This window comes from Podarcis filfolensis, assembly GCF_964270895.1.
Source record: "Podarcis filfolensis genome assembly, chromosome: 16".
Lineage (NCBI taxonomy): Eukaryota > Metazoa > Chordata > Lepidosauria > Squamata > Lacertidae > Podarcis > Podarcis filfolensis.
The window spans coordinates 7,581,123-7,600,448 of NC_139620.1; the positions used below are offsets into that span (position 1 = coordinate 7,581,123).

The 19,326-nt window shown below is 49.7% G+C and overlaps 1 protein-coding gene across 3 annotated transcripts in view; it reads right to left on the bottom strand.

The window, feature by feature from the left end:
• INTS3 (integrator complex subunit 3) overlaps positions 1–19,326 on the bottom strand; it is a 91,739-nt gene that overhangs the window by 16,681 nt on the left and 55,732 nt on the right. For all 3 annotated transcript variants that reach the window (XM_083591040.1, XM_083591041.1, XM_083591042.1), the window contains 8 exons: positions 16,944–16,998; positions 15,885–15,988; positions 14,771–14,815; positions 12,701–12,820; positions 10,445–10,598; positions 7,022–7,090; positions 2,881–2,956; positions 1,214–1,327 (listed from right to left, as the gene is read on the bottom strand). In XM_083591040.1, the coding sequence (XP_083447166.1) occupies positions 1,214–1,327; positions 2,881–2,956; positions 7,022–7,090; positions 10,445–10,598; positions 12,701–12,820; positions 14,771–14,815; positions 15,885–15,988; positions 16,944–16,998 (737 nt within the window). The remainder of the gene's footprint in view (positions 1–1,213; positions 1,328–2,880; positions 2,957–7,021; positions 7,091–10,444; positions 10,599–12,700; positions 12,821–14,770; positions 14,816–15,884; positions 15,989–16,943; positions 16,999–19,326) is intronic.

Sequence of the window (19,326 nt, forward strand, 5' to 3'; positions counted from 1 at the left end):
AGCGCAAGGTGGCGAACCCACTTCTCCCCCCTCTCCATTTATATCCTCACAACGACCTTGTGAATTAGGTTAGGCTGTGAGAAAGGGTGTGGCTGGCCCAAGGTGAGCTTTATGGCTGAGTGGGGATTCGAACCCCAGTCCCCGGGGTCCTAACCAGGGAGAGGATAGTTAGTTTAATTAGACAGATAGATAGGTAGACATGGACCCTGCAATGTCTCTGTTTCTGGAAATTAAACTAGGGAGAGATGCATTTCTAGACGCCGAGACTCAAGACGATCTGAAAAGGAACACCACATTATATGGAAACCTGTGGCTCTTAATCCATGACGTATCAGGATGCATGAGGAAAGAAACACACACAGTGTCTCCTCAGGGAAAACCTGAACCGTTGCTTCCTTCAGGTATTCTGGAGCTGAGCCCTGTCACTGAAAACCACTACGCCACACTGGCTCTCGGTATGAAAACATAATAAATAGAATAAATGGCGGCAAATGCACACAATTTGTTGGTGCCATTGGGCAGTGTTTTCCAATGTGTGACAACACATTGTCAGTGAAAAAGGACTTGCGTCACATGAAAGGAAAGGGCTCCATGAAAGGAAGTCTGGAGTGAAGGATCCCAGCAGGTTCCAGGAACTCTCCCAGGGTGCGAGTTTTTTGGGGGGGTGTTCTGCCAGTATGTTTGGGCACCAGGTGGATGGAGTCAGGGTGGATGGAGTCCTGGGTAAGAGGCCAGGAGACTGGGGAGGTGCGTCCGAAGGAGTAGATCTTCATTCGTAATTTGTATTAATTGTTTCATTGGGTGTTTTGTGCCGTTCCTGCTTTAGTTTGTCACATGCCGCTTAGAGAGATATTCCTATACTAAGCGGTACAGAAATGGTCCACGTAAGCAAAGCCCTAAATGGCCCGGGACCCAAGTACCTATAGGTGAGCCTTCCTCAATGAGGATTAGAATCTTCCCCCCAATATCAACCATCTCAGACCCTGCAATTAGTGAGTGAGCAACCTGGTTGGCATTGACCTGTGACAGGGCCTTCTCGGTGGCGGCTCCCACATTTGCAAAACGGCCTGCCCGGTGAGTTCTGTCCACCTCCCTCATTGTTGGCTTTTGGGAGGAATTTAAAGAGGGTGGGGAAACATTCCTATTTTGCCCAGCTGTGCATCCCTCCTAACTCTGTAATGGCCAGTGGAGAGGATGCTCGTGTAACGCTCACCTTTATACTTGAGATGCTGGAGGATGGGGATGATGGTCTCCAGGGGGATGTTGTGGGCCAGAAACAGCTGCCACGTGCAATATTGCTCAAAGGTCTCCCACTCCAAGCTCTGAACTGGAAAAAGTGGGCAAGGGGGAAAGAGGGAAGGCAGGAAAGAGCCTGGCTGTCAAAAACGTGGCAGGGCAACTCAGTTCACAGTGTCTTGCATTGTTTCATGCATAATTGTAACCGCTCTGATTTTTTCTTTTTCTTTACCAACAGCAGCATATGAATATTTTTAGGAACAAACATCATCATCATCATCATCATCATCATCATCATTATTAAATGCAGGGCTCCCAAACCTTTACAGGTCCACTGTCTACTTGGTTCATAAACTCACCCCCAGTGTCCCCTACCCTATAAAAAGGATTCTCTGGGTTTGCATGTCCCACTAAGGAAGATGGTAACGCAATGAAATTCGAAGCAGGGGCAATTAATTGTGCATTCATTCAAAATCCAATTCACACTGAGGTCCAGCGCCGAGGGCCTTCTGGCGGTTCCCTCGCTGTGAGAAGCAAAGCTACAGGGAACCAGGTGGAGGGCCTTCTCGGTAGTGGCTCCCGCCCTGTGGAACACCCTCCCACCAGATGTCAAAGAGAACAACTACCCAACTTTTAGAATAATAATAATAATAATAATAATAATAATAATAATAATAATAATAATTTATTATTTATACCCCGCCCATCTGGCTGGGCCTCCCCAGCCACTCTGGGCAGCTTCCATAGAAACCAAAAATACAGTAAAATATCACACGTTAAAAACTTCCCTGAACAGGGCTGCCTTAAGATGTCTTCTGAATGTCAGGTAGTTGTTTATTGCTTTGACATCTGCTGGAAGGGCGTTCCACAGGGCGGGCGCCACTACCGAGAAGGCCCTCTGCCTGGTTCCCTGTAGCTTTGCTTCTCGCAATGAGGGAACCACCAGAAGGCCCTCGGCGCTGGGCCTCAGCGTCCGGGCAGAATGATGGGGGTGGAGACGCTCCTTCAGGTATACTGGACCAAGGCTGTTTAGGGCTTTAAAGGTCAGCACCAACACTTTGAATTGTGCTCGGAAATGTACTGGGAGCCAATGTAGGTCTTTCAAGACATCTGAAGGCAGCCCTGTTTAGGGAAGCTTTTAATGTTTGATGTATAACAGTATTTTAATACTTTGTTGGAAGCTGCCCAGGGTGGCTGGGGAAACCCAGCCAGATGGGAGGGGTATAAATAAATATTATTATTATTATTATTATTATTATTATTATTATTATTATTCACACAATTTAATTTAATTCAACAAACCAGATGAGCTTGATTCAGTGATACGATACCAGGTTTTTCAAGTCTGATAAGTCATTGGCACTTCTGGTGCCCTCTCCCACCCGCGTGCCTCTTAGTGCCCCCCAGGTAATCCCACCCTGGGAACCACCCTGCGAGGCTCAGAGATGGTAACTGGACCCCAATGTCCTCCCAGTGGGCTTCACGGATGAGGGAGGATTTGAACCCAGGTCTCCCGGGTCCTAGCCCAGCACTCTAACCACTACTATAGAATGAGTGGGTCTATCTAAACACACTCCTTATCACCCCCCCCTTTTAACCAAGACTTCGTTTTTTGGCACCTCTCCCCCGCTGAGCCCAACTCACTCAGAATATTGAGGACGGAGTCCTTCCGAAACATCACCAAGTTCCCCATCATAACGTGGCAGACCAATTCCTGGAGCTGGGGAGAACAGAGAGCGGGAGTCAGACTCACAGATTTAGGAACAAGGCCACCAGGCGCAGGTCGCAGCGGAAGAGAAACGCAGGAACGTGAAATATGCATTAGGAAGATAGGGAGAAACTAAAAGCTGCCCTATACGGTAAATGAAACATGCATCTAAAAGTGGAACCTTGACTCGAGGGGGCTCACACCACCTTGCCTGAGCCGAGCATCCTTCAGTGTGGATTTACCATAGTTTTTAGAGGGGGAAAGCCCCATTTTTTGGTGGGATAAGCTCACAGTTGTGCAGCTTCTTTTGCAAAGGGGAAAATCCCCGTGTTTTTGAGGATCAGCTCAAAGTTGTTGAGCTTACTTTGCAAAGGGAAAAAATCCTGTTTTTATGGGGTTCAACTCGCAGTTCTGCAGCTTCTTTAGGAAAGGAAAGGGAGCCGTTTCTACAGTTTCCAGACAGATATCAGCCAGTCACATGTCGCTGGGGAAACAAACAGCCTCCATCATTCAACAATGGAAATAAACCACAACCCTGAGACCACATTCACACCTTCCATTTGAAGCGCTATGATACCCCTTTAAGCAGTCATGGCTTTCCCCAGAGAATTATGGGAACTGTCCATTGCGAAGGGTGTTGAGCATGGGTAGGCAAACTAAGGCCCGGGGGCTGGATCTGGCCCAATCGCCTTCTAAATCCGGCCCGTGGATGGTCTAGGAATCAGCGTGTTTTTACATGAGTAGAATGTGTGCTTTTATTTAAAATGCATCGCTGGGTTATTTGTGGGGCATAGGAAATCGTTCAGTTTTTTTCTTCAAAATATAGTCCGGCCCCCCACAAGGTCTGAGAGACAGTGGACCAGCCCCCTGCTGAAAAAGTTTGCTGACCCCTGGTGGTGAGAGTTGTTCGGAGAGCTCCCTATTCCCTTTACTGAGCTACAATTCACAGAACAGTTCCCAGGGAGCTCTGGGAATTGTAGCGCTGGGCGGGGACTCGGGGTCCCCTAAGGACTCTTAGCATTCTAGACTAAAGGCAGCTCCCAGAATCCTTTGGGGGGAGCCATGACAGCTTAAGGTGGTCTCATAGTGCTTTAAATGTACGGTGCGAATGCAGCCTAAGTCTTCTTCCTCGGCTCAGAATTTAGACGCAGGGAGAAAATGCTACAGTATGAATACACCGCGTGTCCACAAAGTCTTCTGACACCCTTAATTTCCGCCCCTTCCACCTTTCCCCACTGGCCCCACAATGCAGCCAAGGAACCAATGAAGCAGGATGGGGGAAAATGAGAGAAAGGGACGAGTGATGGAAACTGAGGCAAGGCTGGGAAAGGCACCAAGGTGGACGGGGGCTAGGCCGGGAACATCCGGAATGGGGCAGGAGCCCAGCAATGGGTCAGATCAGGCGGGGGGGCCTCCCATCCACCCTTTCCCACATGCGATACCATCTCGCTGTCTGCCCTGGCCAGGAAAACCTGCCCAAGAGACCCAGCCGTCCCAAAGCTGGCATGGGAAAGAGAGCGCTTGATGAAAGAAGCAGATATGGATATATTAGGGGAGACAAAGGTTTATTTTGGGGGTGGGCCCAGCCAGGCTCAGAGGCAACATGCATGAGACAAAAGTACTGCCTGCCAAGACACACACACACACACACACACACACACACACACACAACCTCTCCCACTTTGGCTATTTTTGGGTCACTCCAAACGGGCACCATGGCAACCTATTAGCATTGGCACCGCACGCCAGCCCTGCTCTCTCGGGGGGCTCTTTAGCCCAGAGCACTGCTCTGCCGCTGTTATAATTTCTGGGGGGAAAAACGGGGAAGAGGCCTGCAAGGTGGATGTCTTGCCCTCTGGCCTGGAGATCAGGGCTGGGGGAAGAAGAGTCAGCCGCAGGGTCTCCATGGCAAAAAGAAGGGCGCCCGGGGCATGTGCAGAGGCCCACGCTTTTTTCTTTGTTTTTGAAAAGGCCATGCTCTGGGTGTCAGGAGAAAGGGCTCCCGTGTAGCCCCGGACTGACCCAGAGCTGAACCAGAGTCGCCATCAGGAGAAGATCTCTCCCTATGGCTCTCTCTGCGGCTGTGTTCGCGCCATGCCTTTAAAGCAACCACACACACCCCAGCAAAGAATCATGGGAATTGTAGTCTATCTCTTACATACAACTGCCAGCACCTCTTAAAGGTAAAGGTAAAGGGACCCCTAACCATTAGGTTCAGTCGTGGACGACTCTGGGGATGCGGTGCTCATTTCACTTTATTGGCCGAGGGAGCCGGCGTACAGCTTCCGGGTCATGTGGCCAGCAGGACTAAGCCGCTTCTGGCAAACCAGAGCAGCGTATGGAAACGCTGTTTACCTTCTTGCCGGAGCGGTACCTATTTATCTACTTGCACTTTGTGCTTTTGAACTGCTAGGTGGGCAGGAGCAGGGACCGAGCAACGGGAGCTCACTCCATTGCTGGGATTCGAACCGCCGACCTTCTGATCGGCAAGTCCTAGGCTCTGTGGTTTAACCCACAGCGCCACCCGCCTCCCTGCCACCTTGTTAAAGGGGCCAGCACCCTTTAGCAAACTACAATTCCCAGGATTCCTTGCTGGGGTGTGCCTGGGTGCTTTTTATGGTGCGAACGCAGCCAGGGGCTAAGAAGCAGCGTAGTGGTTAGCGTGTCAGACTGCGATCCGGGCGCCCAGGGTTCGAATCCCCGCTCAGCCATGAAAGATGCGGGGGAATCTTGGGCCAGTTGGTCTCTCGGCCTAACCTAACAAACAGGGTTAGGATAACACTGGGGAGGGAGAACCTCGAGCTACTTAAATGAAAGGTGGAAAATTACTGCAATAAACAGAATGGATAAAAACGCTGTCTGTCCACGCAGCAGGCGTGCAACTTCTGACCATGGTCCGGGAGGCTGGCCGGGGCTGGGAGTGGGAGAGAGGAGGGAAATCTAGTCTGATCTACTCCCAGAAAGACGGGACCATCCCAGTCATCGGTCTCTCCACCCACAGGGGAAGGCAAGCTGGTGTACTCCAGACGCTGTTTGACTGCAATGCCCCATAACCATCATGGCTGATGGTGGATGATGTGAGTTGCAGTTCAGAAACATCTAGCAGCGGTTCTCAACCTGTGGGTCCCCAGATGTTGTTGGACTACAACTCCCATCATCCCTGAGCACTGGTCATGCTGGCTAGGAATGATGGGAGTTGTAGTCCCACAACGTCTGGGGACCCACAGGTTGAGAAACACTGATCTAGAGGGCCCCACAGGCTCCTAGACACATGTCCCAACCAATCAGGGATCACATATTAAATGCGCTTAGAGAAAGGGAATGTGCGGCCTTTCAGATATTATTGGATTCCAGCTATCACCAGCCTCAGCTGGCATGGCTGATGGTTAGGATGGTGGGAGGTACAGTCCAACCACATACGGAAGGCCACATGTCCTCCATCGCTGCTTTGGATGGGAGGATGGGGCTGACCGCTAATCGCACGTCTCTGTTTGGAGGATCTCCTCCCAGTTCTGCCTCTGAAACAATGCAGTGTGCCTGGCTGCATTGACACAATACCTGGAGGACAGCAAGCACACAGGCTCCCCCAGCTCTGACCTATCGTTCCACTGGAACGTGTCCACAGGAGGGCAACCAAAATGGTCAAAGGCCTGGAAACAATGCCTTATGGGGAACGGCTAAGGGAGCTGGGCATGTTTAGCCTGGAGAAGAGGAGGTTAAGGGGTGATATGAGAGCCATGTTCAAATATATAAAAGGATGTCACATAGAGGAGGGAGAAAGGTTGTTTTCTGCTGCTCCAGAGAAGCGGACACGGAGCAATGGATCCAAACTACCAGAAAGAAGATTCCACCCAAACATTAGGAAGAACTTCCTGACAGTAAGAGCTGTTCGACAGTGGAATTTGCTGCCAAGGAGTGTGGTGGAGTCTCCTTCTTTGGAGGTCTTTAAGCAGAGGCTTGACAACCATATGTCAGGAGTGCTCTGATGGTGTTTCCTGCTTGGCAGGGGGTTGGACTCGATGGCCCTTGTGGTCTCTTCCAACTCTATGATTCTATGATTCTAAGGAGAGGCCTTACCTGAGCTGAGTCAATGACGGCCACAATCATGTTCAGCAGCTCCCCGCTCCGCAGGGTCTCGTCTGGAAACTTGAGACAGAGGGAGAGGCAATCAGGGGAGAGAAACAACAGACCTAATGCTGCTTTTCAGTCTAAGGAGACAGCAGATTACAACTTTTTGAAGCTCGGTTTATGCAGGCAACCGAACTCAGGCAGGGATATTGTTTTCGTGAATGTTAAAAAACGTACAAGCACTTCCTCGCAGTCGTGGAGGATACAAAGCCCTATGCGGCCTAGGACCCACGTACCTAACGGGACCGCCTCTCCTGGTATACCCCATGGAGGGCCTTAAGGTCCACAAATGACAACACTTTGGAGGTCCCAAGTCGCAAGGTGATTAGATTGGTCTCAACTAGGGCCAGGGCCTTTTCAGTACTGGCCCCGACGTGGTGGAATGCTCTGTCACAAGAGACTAGGGCCCTGCGGGATTTGACATCTTTCCGCAGGTTCTGCAAGACGGAGCTGTTCCGCCTGGCCTTTGGTTTGGACTCAGTCTGACCCTTATGTTTCCCTCCCCTTATGGTTTTGATCTGTGAGCTACTATTAAAATGAGGCAGCATTTTAAATTGTATTTTAACCCGTATTTTAAATTGGGTTCCCCCCCCATTATGTTTCTATTGTAATTTTACTGGTGTTATCCGCCCTGAACCCGGCTCTGGCCAGGGAGGGCGGGGTATAAAAATAATAATAATAATAATAATAATAATAATAATAATAATAATAATTACTATTATTATTAATGGAAGAATAAATAAAAGGTCCTGAACCAGCAAAACCAGCTTCTCGATATTTAAAAATGCTTAAAACTGGCCAAAGCACCCAGCCCAATCCCGGACGACACAGAGGCCTGTGGTCCTGTCCACTATGTACAGCAGGGGGTGCTACAGGCTGGGTGTAGCTGGCTTGATCTTGTATTGCAATAGGGGAGAGCAAGAGACAGAACAAATGAGAACCGTGCAGGGCAAAGCCCAAGGCAATTTGTTGGCAAAGCTGTTTCACTTTGTAAAACAGGTGCCAAAGACGGGGATGGGGCGGGGGGCGGGGGACTCTTGACACTTGCAACTCCATTCGAAACAGGAAGTGAAACGCCAGCAACGAAAAGACAAAAATACAATTTTAGATGCGGCGGCAACTCTCCCGCTTTGCAGAGAGGTTGTCGTTCTTTCCCTCTAGCTTGAGTGGCATAACTATGTCGTCTTCCCATTGTTTTTAGGGGGTTCGTGGGGTTTTGGGGTAGTATTTTGTATATTGCGGACACCATCCCTTTGCCGTGTCCCTTTGTTGTTAGGAGGAGGTTTTCGAAGGTTGCCAGGGGCCTAGTTGCTGCTGATTTTACTACTGGGTTGTTTAAGAGGGCATGTAATTGGTGATGTGTTAACCAGGGCATTTGGGTATCCTCTAGTTTGTCTCGTATGTCTTGTGTTGACAAGGGTTTGTTGTTTTTATAGAAGTCTGTTAGGCGATATAGGCCTTTGGTTCCCCATGTTTTAATCTGGAGGTTTTGTGCTGCGTAATCCCTGGGGAAAAGTCTCTTGGGTTAAGTGGAGGAAATGGACGGGACAAATTGTGGAGGCTATCGAGGGCCACCCGCCACAACGGCTAGGCTCTGCCTCCGTGGATGGATGAGAGTCATTCATTCTATGATGCCACGGAGCCACAGCCCTAAAAAAAACAAAACCAACCCTGAGATTCTAGTCTTCATGGTTCTGAACTAAAGAGGAACATAGGGAGATACCTTAGACCGCTGGGTCCATCAAGTTCAGTATTGTCTCCGCTTTCCAGGACTTTGAAGCAGGGGATATTCCCAGCCCTACCTGGCGATGCCAGGGAGAGAACCTGGGACTTTCTGTGTCCAAAGCAAATGCTCTCCCACTGAGCTATGGGTCCTTCCCCCGAGGACCAAAGAGAGCAGAGCGATAGACAGGCAACGGGAAAGAAAAAGGCACTGAGGTTCTCGCGCCGAAAAGGGGTAAAGCCGGTGGTTGCAGAGGATAATGCGGTCTGGTTGTTCTGGGCGAAAGGCCTCTGGCAAACAAGGGCTTTGCCCCGCCCCGCTGGCCTGTCGGCTGCTGAGCGATGGAAGCAATAAAACGTTTCATTAAACCTAACGGCCTGGAGAACAGGCAGCGTAAAACCTCCCCGGAGCCCGGCCGCGTCCAGAGATGGCTCGGGGTCTGCGAGGCATATGCGATCGCTCAAGGAGCCCGTGAGAAAAACACACCGGGGGAAGCAGTGTAGGAGGGTGGAAGGGAAGCAAAGGTCCTGGTAGAGGAAAGGGGAGAGGGCGGGGCCTTAAAGAGACCTGCCTCGAAAGAAAAGGCAAGCACGAAAAATGCTAGGGGTCGCTGTTATCTGGGGAGGCCTCTGGATGCTGTCGGACTCCAACTCCCATCAGTCCCAGAAACCGGTGCTGCCAATGGTCAGGGATGATGGAGTTGGGAGTCCACAGGTTCTCCACCCTCTCCTAGACACCTGTACCAGCCAATCAGGGATCTAATTAATAATAATAATAATAATAATAATAATAATAATAATAATAATAATAATTTATTATTTATACCCCGCCCATCTGGCTGGGCTTTCCCAGCCACTCTGGGCGGCTTCCCACAAAATATTAAAATACTGTAATACATCAAACATTAAAAGCTTCCCTAAACAGGGCTGCCTTCAGATGTCTTCTGAAAGTCAGGTGGTTGTTGTTCTCTTTGACATCTGGTGGGAGGGTGTTCCACAGGGCGGGTGCCACTACCGAGAAGGCCCTCTGCCTGGTTCCCTGTAACTTGGCTTCTCGCAGTGAGGGAACCGACAGAAGGCCCTCGGCGCTGGATCTCAGTGTCCAGGTAGAACGATGGGGGTGGTTCGCTCCTTCAGAGATGCTGGACCGAGGCACTTACAGTGCAAAGTAGCGATGGGGAGACCATGGCCCTCTCTAGCTGTTACTGAGACTCCAATTCCCATCAGCCCCAACCAGCATGGTCATGGATGATGGGAGTCCAGAAACATCTGGAGGGCCACAGGTTCACCATCCTTTCCTAGACCCCTGTCCAAGCCAATCAGGGATCACGTATTAAATGCACTTACAGAGGCACAAAGCAGGGATGGGGAGACCGTGGCCCCCTCTAGCTATTGTTGAAACACCATCTCCCATCAGCCCCAACCAGCACGGTCAGGGATGATGGGAGATGGAGTCCAGCAACAGCTGGAGGGCCGCAGGTTCTCCTTGCTCCTGGGGCAGAATGTTACCAAACTGGTCGCATCCATCTGTGATAGGAAGCTCGCTTTTCCCCCTGCTGCGCAACCAGAGTGAGATGACGGGGTAGCAGAACAGAGTCCAGTCTGAGTTTCCAAAAGGGGTGCAGAGATAGGGCAGCCTTTGGGTCTCACCTCAGTGTATATGGAAGGAGTGAGGAAGCAGAGGAGCCGGACGTCGTCCTCCTGGCAAGCCTTCATGTCCATCATCAGGCAGGTGTGCAGGTCGCCCAGCTGCGTGGCCTGGGCAAAGGACTCGTAGAGGTTCATCTTGCCGGCCGCTGCTTTGCTGAAATGTTTTTTAAGAGAAGAAAATGGAGGGGGAAGAGACAAAGGAGCACTAATCGCAAGCAAGAATTTAAGAGCTGTGTGGAGTGAATTATTGAGTGGAGAGAGGACTGGTAAATATGGAGTGCGGAAGGAAAATTCTATGACGCAGTTGTTAATGACGTCTTGCTAAGACAGGCTTGTCGAAGAAAGACGAGGGAAGGAGTACCAGGGTCATTGGGATGTAGATGATGGATTGAATGTGATAACCTGGCAGAGCCCCTTTGTGATATATGTGGCAAGCTTGGGAAAATTAATAGGACGGACCGAGGATAAATTTTTGAAGATGGGGAGGAATGGCGGCTGTCCTTATGAGATATGACTTTTGGAGTGTGCAAAATCCACGCAGATGTTGTTTGTTCCTAACCGGCTTGTGAAGATTATCAGAGATTGCAAAGAAAGGAATACATGATAACAACAAGAAGATGAAGAAGTAATAAAGAGACTATCTGGACAGAGCTGGATAGAATCGTTTGATAAAAGCAGTAACAGAAGTGATGTTTTGATTCTCGTTTGGAGCTTGATGTAAGGGTACACCCAACAAAATTTAAAAATCTGGCTGTATAATTTGGAAGTAATATGATTTGGAAGTAATGTGATTGGATTGGCCCGTTAATAAAAATTATGTTAAAAAAAAAAAAAAAGAGCAAGCAAAGAAGCAGAACCCGTTCCACTGTGCAGAAGGAGCAGGTGCCTGAGACGCGAGAGCTCTAGCTGGTTTTCTTGGTGCTGAGATCTGCCCTCCTCCTCTTGTGCCAAATTTGTCCTGGTGGCCCCAAAGCCTTGATCCCAAGCTGCGTGGAGCCCTGCCTGCCAAACTTCTGGTCCTCTCTGAACTCTCCACCCCAACCTTGTCTTCTCCCTTGCTCCCAAAATGGCAGAACGACGCCGTCTAGGTATCATTCAGGGATACCACATGCTGCAGGTGGGGGACATCCTTTGGCTTTTTGTACATTGCTGGAATACCGTATTTTTCGCTCTATAAGACACACTTTTTCTCTCCTAAAAAGTAAGGGGAAATGTGTGTGCATCTTATGGAGCGAATGCAGGCTGCGCAGCTATCCCAGAAGCTGCGCTGCACTCCCTCTCGCTGTTCTAGCTTCTGGCTTAGCCGCACTCTGTCCCTTCCCCCACCTCCTGCAAAAGCCAGCAAGAGCCGCGCTCCATGTAAAGAGCCGCACGGAGTGTGTGTGCGGCTCTTGGGGGCTTTTTCCCGAGGAGGGAGAAAGGCAACCTGTCAGTGACGGGTTGCCCTTCTCCCTCCTCAGGGAAAAGCCTGCAAGCGCCGCACACACGCTCCACGCAGCTCATTAAAGGAAGCGCTGAGCAGAGCCTGGGATGCATACATGCTCTGCTCAGCGCTCCCTTTAAAGAATATTTCTTTTCTTGCATTCCCCCTCTAAAAACTAGGTGCATCTTATGGGGCGAAAAATACAGTACATCACAACCATCATCCCTGGGCCACCAGCTGCTGGGCTGCTGGGGGTTCAGCAACATCTAGAGGGTTGGAAGTTCACCCCATGTTTGCTGTATGGGCTTTGCCTGGGAATTGCGATATAACGCGCCAAAGGAAAACGTCTCGTCCACACCATGCATTAAAGCACACACCTCCCCCCTGCAAGGACTCTTGGGAACTGTAGTTCACGAACGCTGAGAACTGTTGCTCAATGAGTGGCAAACTACGGTTCCCAGGATTTTTTTGGAGGGGTGTGGGAAGCCACACCCTCTAAATGCATGGTGTGTGGATGTGATGGAGCCCAGTGGAAAGCGGTGAGCTGTGAGGTTTCCTCCCCACTGCCTGTCCCAGCCACGATCTCACTAGATGAGGTTGAATGTGGCCCTCCAGGCCACTCTGTCTGGCCCTCGGAACTCTCCCCAAGCCATGGCCCTGTCTCTGTTTGGCGCCAGTCTCTTGCTATCCTGGACGGATGACAGGGAGTGCATATGTGGAAACGGGTGTGCTGTGCATTTACATACAAGGTCCCCCATCCCTGACTTAGGTAGTTTCCCAAGACTTCCCTCTTGATTTTTTTTTCCAGGCTCGCTGATTGTTTGCGCTCTCACCTGGCTTTTAGGTAGTAGAGAAGGTGGTAACCGATCTTGGGCTGCTTCTGGTAGAGCTCTGACAACAGATCCAGGAGCACGGAGAAGCTGCTGTTATCCTCCTGCATCTGGCAGAGGTTCCTGGAAGGGGGCAGGAAGGGAAGCTGATGCTGTACTGGGTTAGGATCAAAGACAACCCCACAACCACAGTGTTTATGTGTGGGTGTGTTGTGCTTTTACAGTCCAGGCTGAGATTCCGAAGGAATATGCCATTTTGTGCCTTAAGCACCGGGGACGTCTATCTGGCAGGTTTCACACCCAGACCCTTGCACTCTCGCACCCAGGGCCCTTCCAACAGAAATCGGCTACAGTGTGCTACAGCCATGCTCCATCGGAGGCTACTCTCTCCATCAGGCTGCAGAAATGGGAGAGAAGGGAAGCAGGGCTGCTCCATCAGCTCTGCTGACTGGGCTTTCTCTCCCATAGCTGTCGCTTGGCAGCAGCTAGTAGGAAGAACAGCAAGCCGTGATACTCTTGAAGAACAGCTATCCATGGTATACTTGAAAGAACAGCTAGCCATGGTAGTCTTGAGGAACAGCAAACCATGGTTCTCTTGAAGAACAGCTAGCCATGGTACTCTTGAAGAACAGCAAGCCATGGTACTCTTGAAGAACAGCTAGCCATGGTACTCTTGAGGAACAGCTAGCCATGGTACTCTTGAAGAACAGCTAGCCATGGTACTCTTGAGGAACAGCTAGCCATGGTACTCTTGAAGAACAGCTAGCCATGGTACTCTTGAAGAACAGCTAGCCATGGTACTCTTGAAGAACAGCTAGCCATGGTAGTCTTGAGGAACAGCAAACCATGGTTCTCTTGAAGAACAGCTAGCCATGGTACTCTTGAAGAACAGCTCACCACGGTAACCTTGAAGAACAGCTAGCCATGGTACTCTTGAAGAACAGCTAGCCATGGTACTCTTGAGGAACAGCAAGCCATGGTACTCTTGAAGAACAGCTAGCCATGATACTCTTGAAGAACAGCTAGCCATGGTACTCTTGAAGAACAGCTAGCCATGGTACTCTTGAAGAACAGCTAGCCATGGTACTCTTGAAGAACAGCTAGCCATGGTACTCTTGAAAAACAGCTAGCCATGATACTCTTGAAGAACAGCTAGCCATGGTACTCTTGAAGAACAGCTAGCCATGGTACTCTTGAAGAACAGCTAGCCATGGTACTCTTGAAGAACAGCTAGCCATGGTTCTCTTGAAGAACAGCTAGCCATGGTACTCTTGAAGAACAGCTAGCCATGGTACTCTTGAAGAACAGCTAGCCATGGTTCTCTTGAAGAACAGCTAGCCATGGTACTCTTGAAGAACAGCTAGCCATGGTAGTCTTGAGGAACAGCAAACCATGGTTCTCTTGAAGAACAGCTAGCCATGGTAGTCTTGAGGAACAGCTAGCCATGGTACTCTTGAAGAACAGCTAGCCATGGTACTCTTGAAGAACAGCTAGCCATGGTACTCTTGAAGAACAGCTAGCCATGGTACTTTTGAAGAACAGCTAGCCATGGTAGTCTTGAGGAACAGCAAACCATGGTACTCTTGAAGAACAGCTAGCCATGGTACTCTTGAAGAACAGCTAGCCATGGTAGTCTTGAAGAACAGCAAGCCATGGTACTCTTGCGTTTTTGAGATCATGGCCACAAGAAGTTGGAGAAAACTCTGGTTTGTTTTTATTATTATTTTAAAAATGAAGTACTGTGGGGTGTTCAAGTCTCCCCTGGAACCTGGACTCCCCCAATCTTGGAAGCCCACCTGTACCCAGTCAAAGGGACACCTGAAGAGCCCCCTGCTGGTCAGACCAAAGGTCAACACCTAATCCACCCGCAATTCCCACAGCAACCAACCAGATGAAGAGGCCGCGAAGAAGCAGCCCTTTTCTGCTGCCTGCCCTTTGGCAACTGAAATTGAGGGACATGAGAACTAAAGAAGAGCCTGGCTGCAGGATGAGGCCAAAGGCCTGTCTAGTCCCCCATCTTGGGCTCGGCGGCTTCAAAATCAGAATGGAGAGGACAGAAAGCGTGAGACTCACCTAAATATTAGGTAAAGTGGCTTCCCCACGGATTCCTCTAGAGACCTGCAGGAAAATAGAGAGGGAGCGTGTGTGTCAGGAGAAATAGGCACACCAGGTCAACCACAGCCAGTGTGGTGTAGTGGTTAGAGCGCCAGACTAGGACCTGGGGGAGACCAGGGTTCAAATCCCCACTCCATAAGAAGAGTTATGGAATATTACTTCAATATATGATTAGAGCAGCGAGATTGTTACATACATAAAAATGGACAGATACAGCCCTACCGACTATGGAGGAATGATAAAATTATTGGACTTTGCTGACTGAGATGGCAAATTTAACATGTTTCATCAGAGAAAAATCATTACGGACATTTATTAAGGATTGGAAACGTCTTACGGACTTTTTGTGTGAAAGAGAAAATGAACTTGTAATAACTGGATTTGAAGAGTGAAAAAATATTGGTTTGTAGAAAACAAAACAGTTGGATGTCAAGTTGAGTGAATACTTTGAACAGGTTATTATATTTAGCTGACAGGGAATCAGAAGCCTTGTCACTTTTTTCTTCCCTCCCCTTTCCCACCCCTTTATATTATATTTTATTTTCATTTTCTTTCTTCTGTTTCTCTATTTCCTTCTTCCTTCTCTCTGCTCCTGTTTCCTTTTAATTAGATTTTAAAAATATTTATTTTATACTGGTATTGGGTATAAACGTTTGCATATCTTTTTGATGCATATCAATAAAAATAAAATGTTAATAATAATAATAATAATAATAATAATAATAATAATAAACAACGGCCTTAGAACAGCCCGGCTGCTGGAGCCAGTGGCCAGCCAGGTACCACTACGATAGGCAGAATGTGAAGGCCAGAGCCCTCCCTCACTGTTGCTCATGAGAAGGCAAGAAAATCTCAGCTGCTGGATCAGGCCAGGGGCCCACCTAGCCCTGAATCCTGTTCTCACAGTGGCCAACCAGATACCCCACAATGAGAAGTCCCCAGGTGCAATTTGTTCCATGCCTGGGCTGGGTCCTTCAAGAATTCCTTTGCATGCTTGCAGAACAGAAGGACCAGCTAGAACAACCGAAGAACAGAAAACTGCCCCCCCCCCCACTTCCCCCAAACCGCTTACTCTTCTGTGATTTCTTCCGGCAGGACCTCTCCGCGGAAGTGAACTTTGAAGAGCTCCTGCAAGCAGGAAGCGAGGACCGACAGCTGCTCCTGGTCAAAATCCTCCTGTGCGGACGAGGAAAACAGAATGAAGCAAAGTTTGGCAACAGGCTGGGTCACTGCCACCATCCCCACCGTGACGCCTGTCCGGACTGGGCGGGGGATGACGGCGGCGTCAGCAGTCAGATGTCAATAAAGCCTAGCCCAATATTGGGACGAGGAGCCGTTTCGCTTTCGGCGCTCAGGTTGGGTGGGTTTGGGGTGCCATTAGAAAATGTTGCAGGCACGCTTTAGAATAGCAACCAGTCCCCATCTGCTAATTTAGAGACTGAATACACCCGTTCCCCCTGCAAAGGATCCTGGGAACTCGCCCCTCTCAGAGCTCCCATTCCTACCTACCACCCTTAAACTACAGTATCCCAGGAGGGGAGGAGGCATAAATGGGCTTTAAATGCATGGTGTGTACACCAGGTCAGGCCAGACATTTAAAGTGCCATACCACTCTCAACAGTTGGGATCCTTCCCCGCCAAGAATCCCGGGGTCTGTTGTTTGTTAAGAGTTGTTAGGAGACTAACCCCCTCACAGAGCTGCAATTCCCAGCATGGCTTAACAGACAATCCCTCTTCCCAGGGAACTCTGGGAATTGTAGTTCTGGGAGAGGAATGGGGTGGTCTCCTAGCAACTTTCAGCACCCTTAATGAACTACAGCTTCCAGGATTCTTTGCGGGGGAAGCTGTGCCGGTTTAAAGTGGCATCATAGCGCTTTAAATGTGCCGTGCGAACACGGCCCAAGTCTCCCTCCTTCTGACAGCAGTGAGAAAACTTCACCGCAGTGTGGCTGCCACGAACCTCCCCTGGCAATTCCTGGGCTGAACTAGTGACTGGAGGGGCGGATGCCACCGGCCTTATTAAGGGCACCCACCTAGCATTTGTCACTCCCTATATGGGTCCCTCCAGGAGCAACACCCCACCCACCCACCCAATGTTCCCCCTTCCCCCCGAGAGGAGGGGAGCTGTTACCTCCAGGACTTGGTCCACGATTTCCTGCATGACCTCACACTGAGCTTCTGTGTCGCTGCAGGCCAAGAAAAGAAGAGGAAATCCAAGTTAAAGGAGAGAGGGTGAGAGATAGCAAGGGAGGGGAAAACACTGGGGCTTTGTACGCCAAGCGAGCTCGGAGCACACTGAGAGCATCTTCAAACAGCGTAAGCAACACCCAGCAAAACCGACACAGAAAGCTGCCCAGCTTTTAACAGCTGGACACCTTCCACCAAAATGAGATCTAATAACCTGGGCACGAGAAAAGCCTGGTTGCTGGATCAGGCCCTTCTAGTCCAGTATCCTGTTCTCGCAGAGGCCAGACGGGAAGCAGGACCTGGGAGTGCAACAGGAGTTCTCTCCCCGCTTGTGGTTCTCAGGAGCTGATAGGGAAAGGAGGGGAAATGCAGCTGCGTCGGCTAGAAGCCATTTGCAGCCTGATCCTCCACGAGTTTTCCTAATCCTCCTTTAAAAGCCATCCAAGTTGTTATTGGCTCCGCTTTGGAGGCCCATCATCGATGAGAGACACGGTCGGGAGCAAGTGGAGGTCTCCGCGCCAGCAGCCTTGGCCCTACTTGCCGGCAACCCAGCTCCCACGCTTTGGCAGACGCCTCCCCGCGTTTTGGACCCGAAACGCTAGGTGTTAGATGTGGGCAGGAAGTGGCTTGGATCAAGAAGCAAACCACTGCTTAGGTTTCGCCTGTCCTGCACATCCTTCTCTGTCGTAGTTGCAGGTGCCAGAGGCAGCGATGCTTTCGAATACAGGCTGCTCCCCACTTACGTGTGCCACTTCTGCGTGTGATCGTGCACTGCTGGGAACCCGGAAGCGGATCCCGGAAATGCGGAGCACCCTGGAGAGTCCTCCTGGCTCGCAAGCAGACCCTCACCAGAGCCCGGAGAGGACGTCCTGTTTGGGATTTTGGGAGGGTCGCCTCACAAGCTGGAGGCACAGCAGGGATTTGCTGAGGCCTGCCAGCTAACAGCTGATGTGCTCTTCTTACATCAGCCAGAGAGCATGGTGTGGGGAGAGACCCAGGGGCCTGAAAGAGCGGCTTTGAGGGCCGCATCCGGGCCCTGGGTCTGAGGTTCTCCACCGCCGCTATAAATGCTCATCTAAGTACAGTGGTACCTCAGGTTACATACTTCAGGTTACAGACGCTTCAGGTTACAGACTCCGCTAACCCAGAAATATTACCTTGGGTTAAGAACTTTGCTTCAGGATGAGAACAGAAATTGTGCAGCGGCAGTGCGGCGGCAGCAGGAGACCCCATTAGCTAAAGTGGTACTTCAGGTTAAGAACAGTTTCAGGTTAAGAACGGACCTCCGGAATGAATTAAGTACATAACCAGAAGTACCACTGTATAATACATATTTGTACTCATTTTAATATTTCTTCATGTTTTTTTTTTTGGTTGTTGTTCATACAGTGGTACCTCGGTTGTCGAACATAATCTGTTCTGGAAGATTATTTGACTTCCAAAACGTTCAACAACTGGGGCGCAGAGGGCGATCAACAACGTCAGTGGAGAAAAAAAGGGAAAAAACACACAGCGGACGCCGTCCAACTTCCAAGGCATGTTCAAGAACAGAAGCAATTACTTCTGAGTTTTCAGCGTTCGGGTTCCGAAACGTTCCGGTTCCGAGACACTCAAAAACCAAGGTACCGCTGTGTATTGTCGCACGCTGCACTGATATTTTTTTGTTGTTGTTTATTTTAAAGTAATCATTTTATTACGACATATTTTTTTTGTATGGGATCAGGTTATCAGGCGCATCTGTTTTGTCGTTTTCTTCAGCTTGTAAACCGGTTTGTGAGCAGCAATATAGAAAGGTGCCATGCAAATTAAAAGCGAAACGAAATCTAAGAACAGGATGAAAGAAGGATAAATCCTGCCCTAACCCCCACTGAAAAAATGAACACCGCAGCAGATTCACACAAAGCTACGATCCAGCAAGAAGAGCCAAATGCCAGGGGAAACAGGAATGCCTGAGCCAGGCACCCAAAGCCCTGTAATGATGTTGCCAGACATATTTCCTCGGAGGGAGCATTAAACAGTAAAGTTTCCAGCAATTGCGCCTGTAAGGGTAGCCTCAAGAGCGCGTGAGCAAGGTGATCTCATGCACAGGAAGTTGCCCACACACTTTAAAAGCTCCTCTGTGCACCCATAAAGGAGGCAACACTTATAATTTATTTTTTAATACGAAAGCCGAGAGCCTTGAAGATAGACTGCATCACCAGCAGGGCCAGGGGCCAATAGAAACTGTCCCACCTGCCACACAGAGACGAACAGAGGACTAATTATATTGTACCTTAATGTGGATTTTAATTGCAATCCGTTTGGGCTAAAAAGCAAGGGCGTAAATG